The 19,277-nt window shown below is 41.8% G+C and overlaps 1 protein-coding gene across 2 annotated transcripts in view; it reads right to left on the bottom strand.

Annotated features, from left to right (window-relative positions):
- igsf21a (immunoglobin superfamily, member 21a) overlaps positions 1-16,268 on the bottom strand; it is a 148,973-nt gene extending 132,705 nt beyond the window's left edge. For both annotated transcript variants that reach the window (XM_029502707.1, XM_029502706.1), the window contains exon 1: positions 16,063-16,268. In XM_029502707.1, the coding sequence (XP_029358567.1) occupies positions 16,063-16,201 (139 nt within the window). In that variant the 5' untranslated portion in view covers positions 16,202-16,268. The remainder of the gene's footprint in view (positions 1-16,062) is intronic.
- Positions 16,269-19,277: the final 3,009 nt, after the last annotated feature.

The following is a 19,277-nucleotide window of genomic DNA, read 5'->3' as shown; positions in this document are numbered from 1 at the left end:
CTTCCAGTTGATGTGGCTGTTTGATAAATTGCACGCTTATTTCGTCGTCTACCAAAAGCTTAGTGACTCTGGCCTCCTCCTCAAAAGGGATAACATCTCCTGCTTTCTCCTTCCGTCACTACACACATCAGTGGATGCAGTGGTTTTGATGTTGTGCTTTCATTTCTCTGTTCTCACATCTCAGAGACACACACACACACACACACAAAAAAAAAAAACTAAACTGAAAAACAAACAAACGGGGAGAAAGAAATCCCCCCCCTAAAAAAAAAAAAAAAAGAAATTGTAATTTTCTGCCGCGACACTCAGCCACAGCCGACAGGAACTTCTGAGGACAATGATAGCCTATTCAGCATGAAATGGAAAAAAAAAAAAAAAAAAAATACTACATCTCAGTTTTCATTGAAACATAGCAATGCCACATCATTCTGGACACGGCCACAAAGCTATTCCTCTCTGCTGCGGCCAGTGAGGCTTGTGGAAAAGGATTTTTTTTTTTTTTTTTCCTCTCTTTTAAACGGCGCAGCGCTGCACACCCCCTGCACTTCCTCCTAAGTCAGTTCTCCGCTGTTATTGCACTGGCCTGCATGCGACCACAAAAGAAATATCAAAGTAATATCAGCCATATCAAGTTCAGCAGGAAGAGAAAACGGGGTTTCGTTGCCTGGTTCGCGGGGGTGAAATGACAGGCCTGGGCTAGCTGGTTAGCATGCTAATTTCATTTCAATCAGAAGAAAACTGGGCAGCAGGTCTCGGTCAGTAAACAAAGGTAAGTACACAGCTGTTAATCCTAATGCTGAGACTTCAATGACTGTTTCGCCTTCTTGTACTTTTGTCTATCTCATGTATGGAATTGACAACAAACCTGAAGCCGAGGGTTCATGGGTAAAATTTATTAATGAATATTAACTGTACGCTCCACGACCCAGAAACGCGTAAGCGGTAGAATATGGATGAATGAGTGAGTGCGATAGTTGTTGAAGGCCAACGGCTTATTCTCTACAGTCTCATTCACAGCACACGGAGACCAACGTTTTGTTTTTTGAACCCTTGAAATGTGAAGCGACTGAGGTCAATCCACACATCATAGCTGAGCTCTTTACTGATACGACCTGCTCCCTATATGTAGAAACACATCATTTAGCACCAGACTGAGATTTTGAGTTACTTTTTTTTTTTTTTTTTTTTTTTTTTAAAAGAGATGTGACATTTTGCAGTGAGTAATTAGTCTGATGCCCCCCCCCCATTCCGTTTAGTTCCTCTGACTGGGCCAGCTCATTCCCCAAACCCATTATTAAGAGGCATAAAAAACCAAAAAACAAAACAAAAAAAAAAAAAACAATAATAATGTGAAAGACAATTATGCCTAAGCTTCTTTTCCATAATAATCCAGTCCCAATATTTGTGGTAATTGCCGTCATTATTATGTGTCGTTCACATGCAATGAATGTGCGATGGCAGCTGCGGCGTAGCCAGCATAAAGAACTACAGTTTGTTTGTTCGTGGCGATGACTGACTATTAATGATGTTCACGTTCCCGTCGGATCTTAAATACATCAAACATGTGATGTCATTACCACTCTGTGACGCTCTGTGTATATATTCTGCGTTTCATTTGTTGAATGTGCATGAGAGTATCTCTCCAGCTATTTGCTTTTACCATTTCCATATGATGAATAAATGAATTGAATGAGTGCTAACTTCAACAAAAGCAAATACTGAGTACAGACACTGAAAATGTCCAAGTGCAGGGAACATGTTGGAGGAGAAAATGCAATTATTCACATACACTTTAAAAAAAAAACAAAACACAATCTTTATTCTAAAAATATATCAGCTATAGAGGGATAGAGGTTTTACCAGAAATCTTTCCATTGCCGTTGGCCAGAGCTGAAAAAATATAAACAAATTCACTCAAGGCCTTTGGCCTCGGTGTCTGTGGACAACACAACCACTCCACGTTAGCCTTGATGACAAATCACCTTGCTGGTGGTGAAGAGCCTCATCACATATGGGGGGGAAAACTTACGAAGATCTTTGTTTCAGTGAAACAGCGTGGACGAAGCCACCGCATTCACTTCTGTCCCCGTAATTACACCCACTTATTTCTTTCATCTCATCGTTTCGTGTCCTTGACAAACTCTCAGTTTTTAATCTACCGCAGGATTTAACCTTCTTCGGCGGCCTGTGAGTGCACACTTTAGGTCACATGTTGTAATCCTGCCCATCCACCGCTTATCATTCCTTTCCCACTTCTCTGGTATTACACGGCAATACTATCTGCTGTCATATTGTCCTTTGCTCATTTTCGACTATAGTTAAGATGACGTTACATGGAGTCAATGTTTGAAGGTAACCAACAGCATGTGATTGTCACTACGACTGCCCCTAACAGTGGATTTCCAGCCCTTTACCAGACTTACCGTCAAAGCCTTTGCATTTAGATTGGTGATGAATGCCATTAAAGCACTAACAAAAATATGCTGCTGTAAGTAGTTCATATTACATTAATGGAAATACTTCACTGCATTATTCAGTACATCTTTCTAAAAATGTATCCGTTTTCTCTCTTATCCTACAATATCTTTGATTTTTCCCTTATTATAGAAACTATTAACTACCATAATGCTGCTATTTCTTTTCTTTCTGCATAAGTAAGCACAATGTTAAGAATATTTCTGGCCAACTATCTAGCTATTAGTGCAGATGAAACAACTAGAACTGTTGAAATATATTAATAGATTGGGAAAGAAACTATTACATGGCAACTATTCTTTTCTTTAAAAAAAAAAAATGGCAGTTAGAATACTTCAGCTATTTGTTGTGATAGCAACAATGATAATGGACTGAAGTAGCTGTAAAATGCTCAATTTGGCTTCACCCATCAGGATGTAAATGTGACCATGAAAAGGAAAGACAGCATCCTGATCCGCCCAGTCAGGATGCTGTGTCGATTGCACACACATTTAATATGTGAGCTCTTTATTGCACGCATTATGAAATCAGCCCTGATGTGAACTAGACAGAAAGCGCTTTATGCATCTCCATCGATCCATGTACATTCCTATCTAGTAGCTGTCTATAATGTATGATGGAATATAAACGCATCAATGGAAGGGAGGAAGGAAGTCGAGGGATATTAAATCATATTGGATGCCCTCTGCAATTAGACTTTTATCATAAGCATCAGACAAGAAAAAGCTCGGACAGCAACAATGGAATTAAGAACTGAACTGAAATTTGCCAAATATATTTTGAATCAAAGTTATACTTTAATGCTGGAGCTTGAGGTTCAGCGAAGAGGTACTTGAAATATTGTGGTCAATCCGATACAAAAAAAAAAAAAAAGTAATAATAAAAATCATACATTAAATATTTAAAAGGAGAAGTAATGCCTCGTCTTTTTTAAGATACAGCATGTATTTTTATAGCACGTGTGGAGTCTTGTTGCCGGTAAAGCAGCTGGTTCTTTCCTTCACCACACTTAACTCAAGACAGAATAAGAGTATAAAAATATCTGCACGCTTGTTACATTACAACAATTACAGAGTCTTCAACAGCCGTGTTTACCGGAGCTTTTGTCATAAAGGATGGGTTTTGTCTTAAAGTCTAAGATTTAGAACTAGAAAAAGGTAGGATGTGGCTTTAACCCAAGCAGGTGTTCAAATCACCAGTGGGCGCATCATTGTCATCTCCCGTTGTTTTAACTTTCTGTCTCACAAGAAGACAACAAAAAAAAAAAAAAAAGGAATAAATGCGTCGTTTCAGTTGGCTCTTTTTCTGGCTCAGTATGGTATAATCTTTTAGTCAGCTGATGCCTTTCCTCATGGGTGGAGCTTAAAAAATGGGATTAACATTACCCACCAGTGTAGCCTCGGATGGAATGGGAAAAGAGTAGGAATTATCAACAGTCCAGTCCGACAACTGGCACAATTCCTTTTTACTCTTTATTCTGAGATTATTATCCTGAGCACTGATAGCTGCTAGTGTGGTCCCACCAGGAGAGTGGCTGAATGGCATAGAAAGGAGGGATAGAGGGGATGAGACATACATCGCCAGACTCTGTCTCTGCAGGGTGACAGATGTCTGCCTTCGCAATACCCTTTAATTCGAAATTCTAATTCTAGAAAAAAAAAAAAAAAAGGCATCTCCCAATCCCATCGAATATATCATGCCAGAAGGAGATGATTTCCATATAAACAGCTTCCACATTTATTTTTACATTTTATCTACGATGATGTTACTGAGGGAATCTAAAGCATAGCCTTGCCGACCTTTGTTCCTCCCCTCCAACCAAATGACAGTGTCAGTTATCCCGATGGTTCATGCTCAGCTGTGCATCATATACAGTAATGCCCTTCATGTTTTTAAGTAATTATATAAATTAATAAAAAAAATTAAATTAAAGCATTACAAGGTTATTTGAAATTACATAACAGCTGCTTTGTTCATTTGGCATCAGATGTCCAATATCTGATATGGAGGAAATTTCACTGAATCTCAATGAAGTTGACATGCACTGAAATATTCTCATCTTCAGTCCTATTACTGTGCGAAATTGAGGCTGGACACGCATTTATTGGGTTTGCATGAAAAATAAATAAATAAATAAATAAATAAGGGGTTTGGGGGGGATTAGATAAAATCACAAACCAAACTCTATTGAATCTGCAATGTGACTGCATTCCATAACTGATGTTTTTCCCTCCCTGAGTATTACTCTGACATGATGGAGCTCTCACTATCCAGCAGAATGTAGAAGCCCAATGTTCAGTCAGCTGTGGCGACGACTAATGTGAGCTTTCTCTTACACCGAGCTCCCGTTGGAGGCGGAGGCGGCGGCGGCGGCGGCCACATGAGGGAAGGGAACAGCTGAGGGGGTGCGGAAATCAAACTGCTGACATGACAGGAAAGCAATTTAATTTCACTTCACCATTGCTTTCGCCAAACAGGTGTGCAAACCACACACACACACATACAAAAAAATAAAAAATAAAAGCATCCATAAATAATGGTGAGCATGCATACCAATTTGAATACACTATTTATTTTTGGTTGTATTTTTTCCCCCTGATAGATGAATTTGATATTGCTGCACAGCGAGTATGCCGCCAGAAAATTTGGTTTCCTGCTGTGTTTCGTGTGATCTCCATTGTAATTGAAGTGTTAGTTTGAGGCAGGAAATTTTGGAAAACCTTTTTTCTTCCCCAGGATGAACAAAAGTTCCATTACTGATGTCGGAGAAAAAGAGAAATCCTCACCCATCGCGGGGACTGTTCACCTGCCAAACATCTCAAGTGGATGGAAATCAATTGATATTAATCATCTGTTTGTCTTGCTCGCTGTCATGCATTATATTTGTGTATCAATCAAGAGCAAATTGTGTCTTTTTATCCATTTGCTGTGCCCTGTGCCGTTCACTCAAGCGTGAAACAGATTGAGCTCTGAGGGCCTACATCTGTTAAAAATAGCTTGAGCCGCACCAGTCTGGATCCTGTCAGTTTGGGACCTCCTCTCAATCAGCAGGATGTGGAAAAAGAACATGCTGTAGCACTTTGGGAAGCCCCAATAGAAAAGCAGCATCAGGGAGGATATGTTTTTTTTTTTTTTTTTTTGGTTTGTTTGTTTGTTTTTGTCACCAACATCCGATACTCAGTCACGAGTTTAGTTTTAGTTCACAACCAAAGCTGGGAAAGAGAGATTCCCAGTCTGCCAGTCTACTTATTACACACTTTAAACGCACGGCTCTCCAGGCTGTTTTCCTCCTACTCCCGTTCTCCATTACCATCCCTTCCCCACGCTGCTCTCAAAGTCTGATTAAGTACAATCCAGTGGGGGTGTTTCAGCACAAGCTCCATCGATGGCCCAAGGCTGATCGCCCCGACTCTGCCACGTCAGAGCGAAAAGGTTTCGGCGCGAGCGCCTGTTTCTTATTTCTCACTTTCATTACAGCCTGGATAAGCTGAATTGCAACCTAGTGAGAGCTCGAATAATACACAGGATAAACTAGTTTTTCAGCCTGTTGGGCTTTGACCACCCATTGTTAAAGAATATAAGACCGCATGAAGCACGAGTTCCTTCACAGGAAAGAACAAACAAACAAAAGAAAGAAAGAAAGAAAAAAAACTATCACTAAACTTTAGTTTTGTTGTCTTTTGCTTTATGGAACATGTCTCCAGAGTAATATTCTTTGAAATCTAAATTCTTTTTTCTCTTAGCTACAAAGGGAAGATCAGACCTTAGCACTATCCTGCACCAAACGTTTTTCATAAACTGACTAAAGCTTAGATAAAGAAGTAGATAAAGAGCAAAGCTTACAAATGCTGAATAAGTATTTCTCAACACTGTGCTCATTATTAAGTGTAGCAGTTTAGAAGGCAACAACATCACCGCTAGTGTTTTATGCCGTTACTAAAACATCCTAAATTGTGCTGAGCGGTTGTAAATGTATTGGCATCAATGGCAGCAGTAAAGCTAAGAAGCTAGCAGTGAGTCGATAACAGATGCAGTATGGCAGAAGGACAAAAGTGAGTAGAATTTATTTATTTATTTTCGACACTCGTGACATTGTTCAGAGAGGCCTCGGTTGTGGGCCACTTGACTTCCTGAACATGGCAACGGCCTCCGACCTCTGATGTCTCTGCTGACCTACATACCCGCTGACCATGTGATTGACAGGAGGGGAAAGGAAGAAAAAAAAGCCAGACGCACATTGCTCTCGTTTGTAAAACTGAGGTGTACGAATAAATCCAATGAGTCGTGAACCACAATGGATTAAATTCTGTAAATTCGAAATGATGACATCTGTGATTATCTAAGATCTGATTTCTTTTTTTTTTTTGCTGCACAGAATTGGACATCTGTCATTATTTGAGGATGACTACTGAAGAATTTAAAAAAAAAAAATAATAATCAAACTCTTTCCAGATGTGATTAATGAAAGGAGACAGGACTGTTAAGATGCCGGCTGAGGTGATTTCTCTCCAGCTACACTTCCTCTCGGGCTGTGATGACATATCACACATGACATTAAGTGACAGGGACAGTCTCCGTATCACCAGTCAACCTCATTTTACCAGATGATGTTTGAGAAAAGTTGTCATCCTGTGATGTGCCTCTGTATTGTTTTTCCTCTGTTTAACAGAAAAACACGATGAACTACAAGCCTAATTTTTCAACTGTGATTAGTGGACTGCAGATAACCGGACAGAAGACCGACAGAGGTCGTGCAAAAATGTCAATTTTAAGTGTCTTTGCATTGCAATTCTGCATGCACGGTTAGCTTTTCAGAAAACTATATTGACACTGCAACAAACCGTTAAACTTGTAGTGCCTAGTAGTGATGGCTAATTCAAAGCGAACAAGAGCTTGTTCCCCTGCCTGTCAAAGTGATGGCCAGCTGGCTGTCGAAACAGTTGGGCCACCGTTTTCCTCAAAAAAAACAAAAACAAAAACAAACAAGCAAGCAAACAAAACAAACAAAAAAAAAAACCTCTTCTGAAAGTAATCTAACTTTGCGAAACATAACAGGAGGTCATCTTCCATCATAATGGTGAGTTGTAACGGCTGCGAGAAATGAAGAGAATGGCAGGCAACCTTGGACGCTACTGAACTCTGCAAAGTCCAAGTGTTTGCAAATGCAAACAGTTTTGGAAAAGTATGCCTGTTGGCAGTTCATGAAGGGTAAAAATTCCAACTGCGGCCCTCCTACACAGTGCTTTCACACGACAGGTTAATTCCACCAAGCATAACAGCACCAACAAATAACAGTTTGGAGTCATTAGGGGAAGCAGCTGCCTCCTGTAATATACGGGATTCTTCTTTTATGGGAATACTGTGCTGTAACAGAAAGCTGGCAAGAAAAAGAAAAAAGAAGTAGAAGGGGGAAAAAAAAAAAAAAAACATCTTGGGCCACAATCACTTCCAGAGTTAAATTAATGCTGACAGTTTTATTGGGAGAGAATAAATTAGATCATCTTTGCTTCATGGGGGGGAAAAAAAAAAAAGCAGAATAAAAGAGCGAATAGTGAAAAAAGTTAAGTGTAATCAGTCCAGAAGATTAAAAACAAGCTTGCAATGTTGAGATTCAGCTTGAAAAACAGTGACGTAAAACAATCATATCTAAAAAGGAGGCAGAGATCTGTGTCCAACCGTAGTTTCTAGCACTGCGTCATTTACGTCACGTGTTCAGGAGATTAATTCTCTGAACTTGCATGACAAGTTCTGCGGCGGATCAAAGCTTTGTTGATAAATGTTATCATAAATGACAGATGTTAAAGACTTGTCCTATCACAGTCCGACGCCGCAACTTCACTAAGACCTGCTCCTGTGACTGAAGATTGATGTCTTTATAATTCAGTTTTTCTTTCTTCTTCTTCTTCATTTTTTTTTTTTTTTTTTTTTTTTTTAAACCAGTGAGAAAACGTGGGGATGCTTGTCCCGAGGGGAAGAAAGTCTGTGGCTCATATGTAGGAAGCCAGTGTGCATAAAAGGAAATAATCTGTTGTCATAAGATGCATAGCCCACACAATCTCTCTTACTTCCCATCTGCACAGCTTCAGCCCATACAGAGTGACGTCAATGTGCAGATTAAACCCCCCCCCCTCCTTTTCCCCATCTCCTCCGTTTTTTCACACCTAATATGGATTTTTCATGAAACCTTTGCGATGCTGTATTCACTGCCTGGTAGATGGCTTTGAAGACATGTCAAACTCAAAGAAGAGCCATTTGGGATATTTCCAGTTGCTACACGTTGAAGGCAGTTTTGAGTGAAATGTAAAATGAGAAGGATTTCTTTCCCTGTATATTTAAAGGAACACAGAAAGATCGGTGGTTTACATACATTAATATTAAAGGTCATTGCTGGAGTTGGTCAGATATCGCAGTAAAATCTCTGAATACAATGAAAAGGTGCTTAAATGGAGATTTTTCTCCAGTTGGTTTTCAGGTATCCAGAAAAAGGACATTATCACTCATCTTATCTTAGCTTTGGTATATTTCGCTGTTAATGTAAGTCACGCTGACCCCTCCGTGATTCTTTATAATATAACCTTGATACACTACATGTAGCCTACACGAGCAGAGAAAAATGCAAGGACAGCCAGCGTCTTATCTTTTCAAACTGGGGTCAGAATGACGTTGAATAATTCCATCCCTACAAAAATGCTCATCGCTTGCAAAAAGAATGGAGGTATATAAAAAAAAAAAACAAAAAACAAAAAACCTTTGTAGAGCAGTGTTACTCCTGGAAGATTAAGCTTCCTGTGATGAACCGCGAATGCAAAGATAAGTGTCATGCATAGTGTACAAGGCACTTCTCGAAATCTTTAATGAGAAGGCTAATGTTAGGACAGTGTGGCACAGCAGTTGTTATTACTCAGCAGTCATGTTTGAACACGATAAGCCAAAAAAATAAATAAATAAATAACGCCACACATAATCCACATTAGCATGTAGGAAACAGTGAGGAGAATAGCATAGAACTGCTGATAAAACCTGTCAAGAAATCCCTGCCTACACTGGCTGCTAATTTCACCAGAAATTAACACGATATGAAACAAAGTTCCCAGATAACAGCTGTGATAAAGGGGCAGGGGGGGACATATGACACTTTTCCACAGCAGCGTATTGCTCACTTTAGATCACAGACAGGAAGGGTACACTTTCTCCAAGCAGGACGTCTTGGGAGACCTTTCAGAGCAAAGCTCCTTTTACTCCTTTCTCTATCTCTGCAAACCACCAGCTGCTGAGGGAATCGCAGTTGCTTCAAACTCCCACACAAGCCAAAGACATCAGCACGCCCACAGCCCACATCTGTGTGTGTGTGTGTGTGTGTGTGTGTGTGTGTGTGTCTGTCTGTGAAGGACTTCGGAGGTAGAACAGAAAGTTACTGCGCTGTTTGAATCACCTCGTCCCAAACCTTTAGTTGTCTCTGCTAATCACAGGCTTTATCATTTGATCTTTCAACTCGTCGCCACTTGAGAACGCAAGTGCTTCTCAGCCATATGTGAGGATATATATATTTATATATATATATATATATATATATATATATGAGGGAAAGTTCTCATCTTCAGGCGTGACCCTGAAACAACAGATTCGAGACAGTTATATTTCACTTCCTTTACGTAGCAAAAAAAAAAAAAAAAAAAAAAAAAAAAAAAATTGCATGTATACGATGATACCACCCTTAAATGATCTTGACCATCAGCCAGTTGGTGGTGAGAGACACAAGTGTGTGTGTGTGTGTGTGTGTGTGGTGGGGTCAGAGGAGTGTGTTTGGGGCTCAGTTTTAAAAGATAAACCTGTTCGATTCCCAAAGAGCATAGTTGTTGTCCAATATATCAATCTCTCCTTCGCGGTCCTTCCCCTGATATACGGTGAGGGAGCTTGTGGCTGAAGGCCAGCCCTCCTCTACCACCCAGAGGTGCTTTTTAGTCCTTAAGTCGCACCCACTTCTGAAGAATCCAATCAAATCTAAATTTTCCTCTGGTAATTATATCCCTTCCCCAGAGTCCATCTCATGCCAAAAATAAATAAATCCCAAAGTCACATTGTGGACACCAGAAGATGCTCTCAACTAAAAAGCAGTTAAAGCTCCACTATTTAATAATCAGATAACAAACTTCAAAATGTTCTCTGGAGTTCTGCTGGGACCGCATTACCCCACAAAAGGCCGTTTCAGGTCATTCTGATTTCTCTGTAAAAAGCCATTTCATTTTTTGCACAGTGGTCTAACATCTACAGAGCCGGCTGAAACGCTCCGACAAAAAGGTGCCATTTCTGGGTCACCCACCTGTTTCATGTTTTAATATGGCTCTTTCATCATGTTAAAATGGGATTTCAAGTTACAAAGGAGCCAGACTAAAAAGGTGTGCACAACAACAAAACACAAAAATTAGACTTTAATTGGAGGTGATGACTGAAGGACACAATTGGCAGTGGTACACATGTATATACGGGGGCTACTGCGCCGGTTGAAGCGTGGACTCTGAGCTATTGGATGCCGTCCAGCCACCTTTGCATCGTATTACTCCTCTCAGTGAGTGCAGGGGTTCAACTGTGGATGCAAAGCACTTCTGTGTTGCACGCCAGTGGGTCCGAGTGAGCTGCACGCTGATGCAAACACCTCATTGTGTGGAATAGTGGTCCCACTGTCGCATCAGAGATATCAGCAGAATACATAATAGAGTTTTAAGACAAATGGGACCCTATCAGCTGCACAGGATATTGTGATTTTAAATGGTAAATCTATCTCAATAGCACTGCATCAGGTATCGAACGTAGCCTGCCCTGGGTGAAGCAAAAACAGTCTGAGCAATACATCAGCAAGTAAATCTAACAGCTGGATTGCACCTTTATAGTTATGGCACTGAATTTATACTCCTGCTAATCTGAAAACATGCCGTAAAGTGGTCGGAAAAAAAAAAGAAAAGACAGTACATAAATTCATTTAAACTGTCACAATGACTGACCAAAAAAAAACAAAAAAACAAACCAAACAGCAATTCTAAACAATGAAGACAGCTCCTAATCTGCACATAATCATTTTATATAACGGCTAAAAGCTGCAGCGCTGATGCAAAGCCTGGTGATTGTTAGATAGTGGCATAACCACAACCCATTTTCCAGCCGCTATCTCGCTCTTCACATCCTGTGTGTGAAGACCAGCCATCAGTAGCAGACAGTGGCAGTGTACCAGAAACCATCAGATCTAAACATCAGATCCAGCGCCTGTGAAATCTGTCAATACCGCTATGATCCACAATCTACAAGGCAACCTACAACACCAGGGTGGGAGGCAAGATGTTTTCTTCGATGCTTTATTCAGCAAGTGGAACGGAGGGGTTTAAAATAAACATGCGCTCAAGAAACACATGACCTGAAATGTTTTTGCTTTTCTTTTTTTTTTTTTACATATTCACACATGGAGCTTACAGTAAAGTCTCTCCCCGGCATGTCATGTCATTCCAAACACCTGTAGCCATCTCTGTTTCTCTAGTTCCATTAGCAGCAATGTGACGGTCAGCTCGTCTGCTCCTCGTAATGCTCGGCATTCTTTTGGCCTTTGACACAGCAGAGTCCCTGCACGTTGATTGTTTTACTCCTTATCTCTGTATTATTCCTGCCAGAGTCAACTAGTGGGGGTGGGGGGCGCGGGGGGGATAAATAAATAAATAAATCGCTTGAGCTTGCCTGTCCCATTTCCTGATCTGCATAAAATGAGAGCGCTTTACTGCACTGCTCTTTGAACCTGTGTGCAGCTGCTCAGACCAAAACCTGTAGCAGGTTCCGCTCATCCATTTACCCAAAATGCATCTTCTCCAATTATTTCTCAAATTCACCGCATCACCAATTGTGTAAAATACTCAAAAAAAAAAAACATTAATGAAGGAAAGAAGCGTAATTGATTACAGAGGACAGCAGATAATTCCTTGTAAGAACAAACAAAAAGGAATATTAACGTAGCTTTCAGGGGGGAAAGAAACGAAAGAAATATCCTCTGTGCAATTATTCAGACAGACACATCTACATTTCATCCACAGCCCGCTCTAAAAAAAGAAGGAAAGGGAAATGTGATACAGCATTAGAGATACTTTGATTTCTATTAGGTGAAACTGATCTCATAAAGTGGTCTGGGCCAGAGCAGTGAAAATAGCAAGCCAGCTGCTCTTGCCAGAGAAAAGAAAAGCTTCAAAAAGATGCAATTTAATATAATTTCAATTTAACTTCTTGAACACTTCTATCTATGGTTCTTAATCTCTTAAAGGGATCTCTGTGAAGCTCCATGGCTCAAGCCTCTACGTTCCTAGATGGTACTGTAACACCACTCTGTGCCAATTATTAGAGGTTTTTTTTTTTTTTTTTTTTTTTAAAAGGGGGAAGTGAAGTCTCTGAGGCCAAAAAAAGAAACAAGATTGTGCCCAATTAATTTCCACGGTGTCAGGTATATTAATTTCTCCCCCAGCAAGAAGTCATAAATCAGCTGTGAGCTATAAAACTTATCTCTCAAACAGCACCAAGTGGTCGTGAACGAACGATTGGGATCGTTTAGTCGGGATGGAGCCGGACCAACAGATCAGCCGCCTCGCACGGGTACCGTTTCAGTGGCAGCAGCGCCGAGCCACCAAGTGGCATGGAACTCCTCAGATGATGTCGGTTCACTCAATAATAAATCTGCACTGTTCTGTTTATGTTGTTACAGCAACTGACAAAACCAACCACAACAATCTCAGAGCACTTCCAGGCTTGTTTTGACCAAGCTGGTGTGGCGGGTAAATATATAAATAAAGAGGCACTATTTTTCAGCTTATTTGACAGTTAAAGGAGTCAAACGGTGGACCGCGCCTCTGTGATATGATGCCTTTACCATTGGGCTGCTAGGGCACCTTGTCTGGTACATAAATAACGAGGCTGCAGCCCAGTGACCAGCACCTCTAAATCTCAGTGATTAACATCTTGTATTTTGTTTATTTAATCGGTACAAAACCCAAAGTCATAAAATGTTTAACTGAGGTTTTATGGGCCTGACTATTTTCTTGGCTAAAACCGGTAGCGTAATTTCCTTAAGTCTTGTTGCCGCTGTGCGGCTGTCAGAAAGTTGCCAGAAGACGTCAGGTGGTAGCTGCTCCCAGCCTGTAAATCCTCCGACACATAACCTCTTGAAAAAACATTTTAAACACTTTGGATTTTGCAACTGAGCAAATAAGATGTTAGTAAACTTTAACGGCGCTGGTAGGCAGAGTTGTGTTACCCTCTTGCCAAATTGGAAAACCCGCAAAGCTCAAGTGGACCATTAGATGGGATTTGATTTCTACATGAATGTTTGACCTACAGGGTAAGCACTGCAATGTGATCAATCCCCGTAATGGTGTGTCTGCACAGATCCTGTAGCTGTCAGTCAGATGGGAGAAGTGAACTGCAGGTTAAAGACACAGCTATGTGAGGTGAGCACAGCAATTATCATTCAAAACATGTGCAGTATATTTTGCTTTACATTGCATGTCAACAGGCCATCAGTCAGGGCACGATGTATAAAAAAAAAGAAGCACATCTGCACACCAAGAGAGCAAACAGTTTCATTCTCTGTTGGGGCAAAACATATGATTGTATGTCATTTTGAGACAGAGACGAGTTCAGAGTCACTGACAAGAGACCCCCTCTTTGAGAATGTGAGAAAAAAAAAAAAAACAATAAAAACCTAGTTCCTGTTGCAAGACACGCAAATGCACCGGGAATTGTATACTGACAGCAGATTAATTTATATAAAGAAAACCTCTTGGGGGCAGGAGGGGGGGGACAAAGGTGACATTCAAAGGTCTATACACAACATAAATCTATTTTGGCCGAGTGAGAACAAAAGCCAACAACAGCCGTCCTGTTAGCTGATTTGTTCAATCTCACCTTTCACTATTTGTTTTCGCGGTGATCGATGTTAACCACTGCACGGACCCCAGTCAGTCAGTCAGCTGTAGTATCTCATGAAACCATAAGAAATCAAAGCAAGCAGTTCAAATGAGCCTGCACTGCCGAGGCACTGGTGTGAGGCAGACGTGTCGTCCAGCATCTCAGGGGCATTTCGTAACATAACTGTATGTTAAGCCTGGCTGACATAATGATTTCCTATATGGGTCAGAGAAGGTCAAACACACTTCACAACAACAAAATCCTCAGCTCGCAGATGGGGGGCAGATGGAGGAGGGCAGGGAGGAGGGGGGGTAACAGGTTAGACTGTAACGTAGCATTACACATCGATGTTCCAGCCAGAAGTTAACACCAAAGTGTTGCCATGTTCAGTGAGACCATGAGCCGAACCCCAGCTCAGAGAGAAGCAGCTGCACAACACATGTACATTTATTTATTTATTTATTTATTTATTTTTTTTTGGGAGGGGGGTATTTCTCTGAAAAAAAAAAAAAAAAAAAAAGGGAAAACAAGTGCTTCCTATGCAGTCTTTCAAGGCAAAGCTCTTCGTGTAGAGAGCTAGATGCCCCTGCAGAAAGCCACAGGGAGCGTGTGAGAGGAGTAACAGTGAGAGAATGCGCCTCATTTACTGCCATCAGGTCCGTGTCTGTGGCAAATATTTGAATAATTGTGGCTTCCCTTGAATTGCAACACACACACACACACACACACACACACACACACACACACCCCTTCAGTCCCATCAGCACAGCCTCCTACTAAACACAAAAAAGGGAAAGACAACCACAGGAGACAGCACTAATCATTCTCTACCCTCGACATGTATTGGAAATGGGCTATGTGAAAAATGAAAAGATCAATGTTGTTGCCCCCCCCCCCCCCCCTCACACCCCTCACCCCCCCAGGCTGGATGGAGAAAAACACGCCGATGCCACCGATGTGCCGAGCAGACCGAGGCTGGAGGCTGCGCACACTGAAGACGCACTGTGATGATTTTTCAAGGCACCAACTTTCATATCTGTTGAGCTCATGTGCAAAAAGCCACGATGACCGCTGAGGGGGGTGGAGGGGGGGTGGGGGGGGGGGTTGGAGGAGAGGAGGAGTGCTGCGCTCCGGAGAGGTGTAGTTGTCTGCTGCCCACAAGTGAAGATGCTGTCATGGCATGCTGGTGGTGATAGTCAGTGCAGACGAATTAAGACTTAATACCCAAACAGCCCCCCCGCCCCCCCCCCCAACCCACCAACCACCACCATTAACACCACCCTTCCCTTCCTTTGCATCTCCTTTGCGCACAACACCGATTGTGCTGCCTGATGTGAACCTGGCCGTCTTTGCTCATTGATTTCTTTCTCTCTCTCTCTTTTCCACGACTTGGTCTGGCACGGAGGGAAAGTTGGCATGAGGCGGGCACGGCACGGCACGGCACGGCACCGACCGCCTCCATCCGGCTGTCCTGTTAATAGCTTCTTTAGTATTTCACTGTCACGCATGAATCGCTCAACTCGTTGACAGCGAGGATATAGTTAGATCCCTCTGAATAAACCAAATAATGTTGATAATAATAATAATAATAATAATAATTAAAGCGTAAATAAACGCACGGGGCTGAGCGTGAAAACGCGACAGGGTCAGACTTACCGACGGCTAAATCCAGTAGATCTGCGCACAAGAGCAAGCACAATGAGAAGACGGTCATCTTTCCCTTATTTTGCAGTAAATCCCAAACTCCATCTGCGTTTACATGCTCTCCGGGTTCCGGCCGTGTAATCCCCACCATTCCAGAGGTCTGCGGTCGAAAGGTGCCCCCAAACTATTCATGATGCGGCTCAAGTCCGAAGTGGAGAGACCGGAGAAGTTGACAGTGAATACAGCATTCAGACAGAGCATCGGATCAAGAAGGGGGGGGGGGGCGTGTGTGTGTGTGTGTGAGTGTGTGTGTGAATGTGTGTGTGTGTGTGTGTGTGTGTGTTGTGCTGTGGTAGTGATGGTGGTGGTGGTGGTGGTGGGGGGGTGTTTGGATCTCCCTCCTCCAGATGAAACAATGGGAAGCTGCGCTGAGCCGAGCAACGGAGACAAGCTCTGGAAAAAAAAAAAAAAGAAACCGGCGAGGTTTGGATGAAAATGTGATCCTCAGTCACCGTGCTCTCTCTCCACCTCCCTCTCTCTCTCTCTCCCCACAGCTCCTCTATCTCTCTCTCTCTCTCTCTCTCTCTCTCTCTCTCCCGCCCTCCAGACAGACGCGCAGTCATTCCTGAGCAGTCGCTTTTTCTTTTTCTTTTTTTATTTCACACAATTTCCCTTAATCCTACCGTGAATCCAGACCCCTTCTGATTCAGTCCATCAAAATTATGATTTCTTTCTTTTGGATTTTATTTATTTATTTTTTTGGAAAAACACTTTTAAATATATATATATATTTATGAACTCTTTCCATTCTATAGGATCCAATCTATAGAGTGTTAGATCTGCGGGGGGGGGGGGGGGGGGGGGGGGGCGTCTTCAGTTTATCATAGAAATCATTGATTTCATCACCATCTTGCTTTTCTTACCTCATTCACTGCAGCCAATGAAAATGAGGTAGCTTTGCGTTTTTCTCCACTACCTTACAATGATGCATCTACTCTTTGCTAAAATGCTTAGAGCGCCATTAGTCCACATAATCTCAGCATCAGTGTTTAAGTGGAGAAGGTAAACATATAAAATGGATTTTGTTGCAACAATCCTAAAACCATAATCACTTATCTTGGCTTTATGATTGGCTGTGTAATGGGCCTAATCGGGCAGGTTAAAGTCACTCTTCTGTTTCAAATTGGCTGTGATCACTTGTCTCATTAAAAACAGCCATCGTGCCAGGCGGCCCGATTATTATAGTCAAGTGTCAGAGAGGATTTCACTCGAGACCAAGCGACCATCTTTGGCGGCGAAAAAAGAATGGCGGCCTGTACTGCGTTTTCTTCCAGCATAGGCTCTGAGCGCTCGCAGCTTTGCTTTGTCTGAACCTGCCACACGACTCAAGGAGGAAAAGCCTGTTTGTAAATGTCACTTGCATTAAAAGCGACGCCTCGCACCAATTCCAAAAAGGTAATGATAACAATCTGTAAAACATCTAATCAGTCTATCCCTGCTTCTCTGAAGATGAATGCCTTCGAAATCAGCACGTTTCCATGAATGAATAAAGAACGAAATAACGGGAGGTTAACAGTTTTTACGCTTGGCTACAAAAAAAAAAAAAAAAAATTAAAGAAATAAATAATACATAAAAATCACAAGAAGCGTTTGGAAATGATGGCGCCACAAATGTCAAGACTCCCACCAAAATCTGACAGGTGCGCCGGGCTATGTCATCCAAAGCAGCATCACCTTGGCGAGGTTGGTCCTGCTTTGGTTCTCTCTTTTTGCTCTGAATTGAGGTTTGCAGCTCAGTACGTCTTTGGTGAGATGGTCCTCAGGGTTCCTTTTCAAAGCCCAGGAAATAAGTTATTCAGGAGGAGAGCCACAGGCATCCCAAATTCAACCCCCCCCCCCCTCCAAAACAAAAAAATATGAATTCACTTGAATGAGGCCATTGGTTTCCCATTGCTAGCAAAGCCAACTCAATAGATCAAGGTTGTAAAGTTGTATTGATCCGAGCAGCAGATACTGGAAGCCCGGGGAAAGTAGTTTTTTTTTCTTGCAGGTGGTGATTTAGTGGTCCGGGGGACTCGGCACATTACAAGATCTCTCGCCATGCAGAGCATCGACGCTGAACTCAACACTGACTTGGACGAGCCGTTTCTCCAGAAAAGGAACTTTCACAAATATATGAAATAATAATAATAAAAAAAGATAAAACATATGAATGGAAAGTCAGACACTCAACACAACCCCCCCCCCCACTTACAGCCCAGTCTTCTTGGTTAAGGTCTGCAGTACTAATGCACTATCACACATCTCTAGAGGGCAGTGTCAACAACAATTTATCGGGGTAACAGAGCTGAACGTGTTGTTGCCCATATGGCATCCTAACCACTAACAAAAAGGGGGGGGGGGGGGTCTCCATACTATTTTCAAGTGCTTATGTTTCTCTCTATAACACATCCACAGATCACTAAGCTTTAAACTATTTTTTTTTTTTTTGGCTTTTATTTAGGATCTGAGGAATTGCGAGGGAGAGGAAACCTGACACACAGATAGAGCTGACTCCATCTAACAGGATTACACTGTCTCCTTTCATTCTTCTTGTCTTTCCAGTAATCATTAAGTACTTGTTACTTTGAATTACTTTGTTGTGATGCTACCGATGCCATCTCTTAGCCAGTAACCGTCTTCAGCGTGCGGACATATGCAATTTCGCCGCCACTGGGTCAGTCACACATGGCTACTTGGTGGACGGGGCCTGTTTTCTAATTGTGTACGCGCACGCACAGTTGCGTAGTTTACCCGGCAGCACCTGTCCCCCTGATTTCCTTATTTTATTTAAATTAAAAAAAAAAAAAAAAAAAAAAAGGTTAAACAAAGATCAGCCAGTCCAATACAGCATTCAGCCAGCGAATGCAAAGGTGAGCACACCAAAACACATTTAACTCGAGAGACAAAACAGACAAAAGGACTCGTACGCTGCGTTACCTCCTCTTTTTGTTCCAAGTGTGCCATCATTAATGCGGGCCTTCGAAGTAAATCTTTAATGTGAGCACTAGCCACCACCAGAAATTTATCCAAATTTGTGTTCATTTACCCTGATAAAGCCACCTGAGGAGCGCTTCAAGTCACTGCCTTTTACAGTTACACATACGTGAAAAGCATATTGCAAACCTTTTGTTTTTCTTTCTTCCCATCTTTTCTTTGTTTGCTTTCATTATTGCAAAATAGAATAA

This window comes from Echeneis naucrates, chromosome 5 (assembly GCF_900963305.1).
Source record: "Echeneis naucrates chromosome 5, fEcheNa1.1, whole genome shotgun sequence".
NCBI classification, from domain to species: domain Eukaryota; kingdom Metazoa; phylum Chordata; class Actinopteri; order Carangiformes; family Echeneidae; genus Echeneis; species Echeneis naucrates.
The sequence above is the reverse complement of the archived record's forward strand: the minus strand, read 5'-3'. Positions and strand labels throughout refer to the sequence as shown.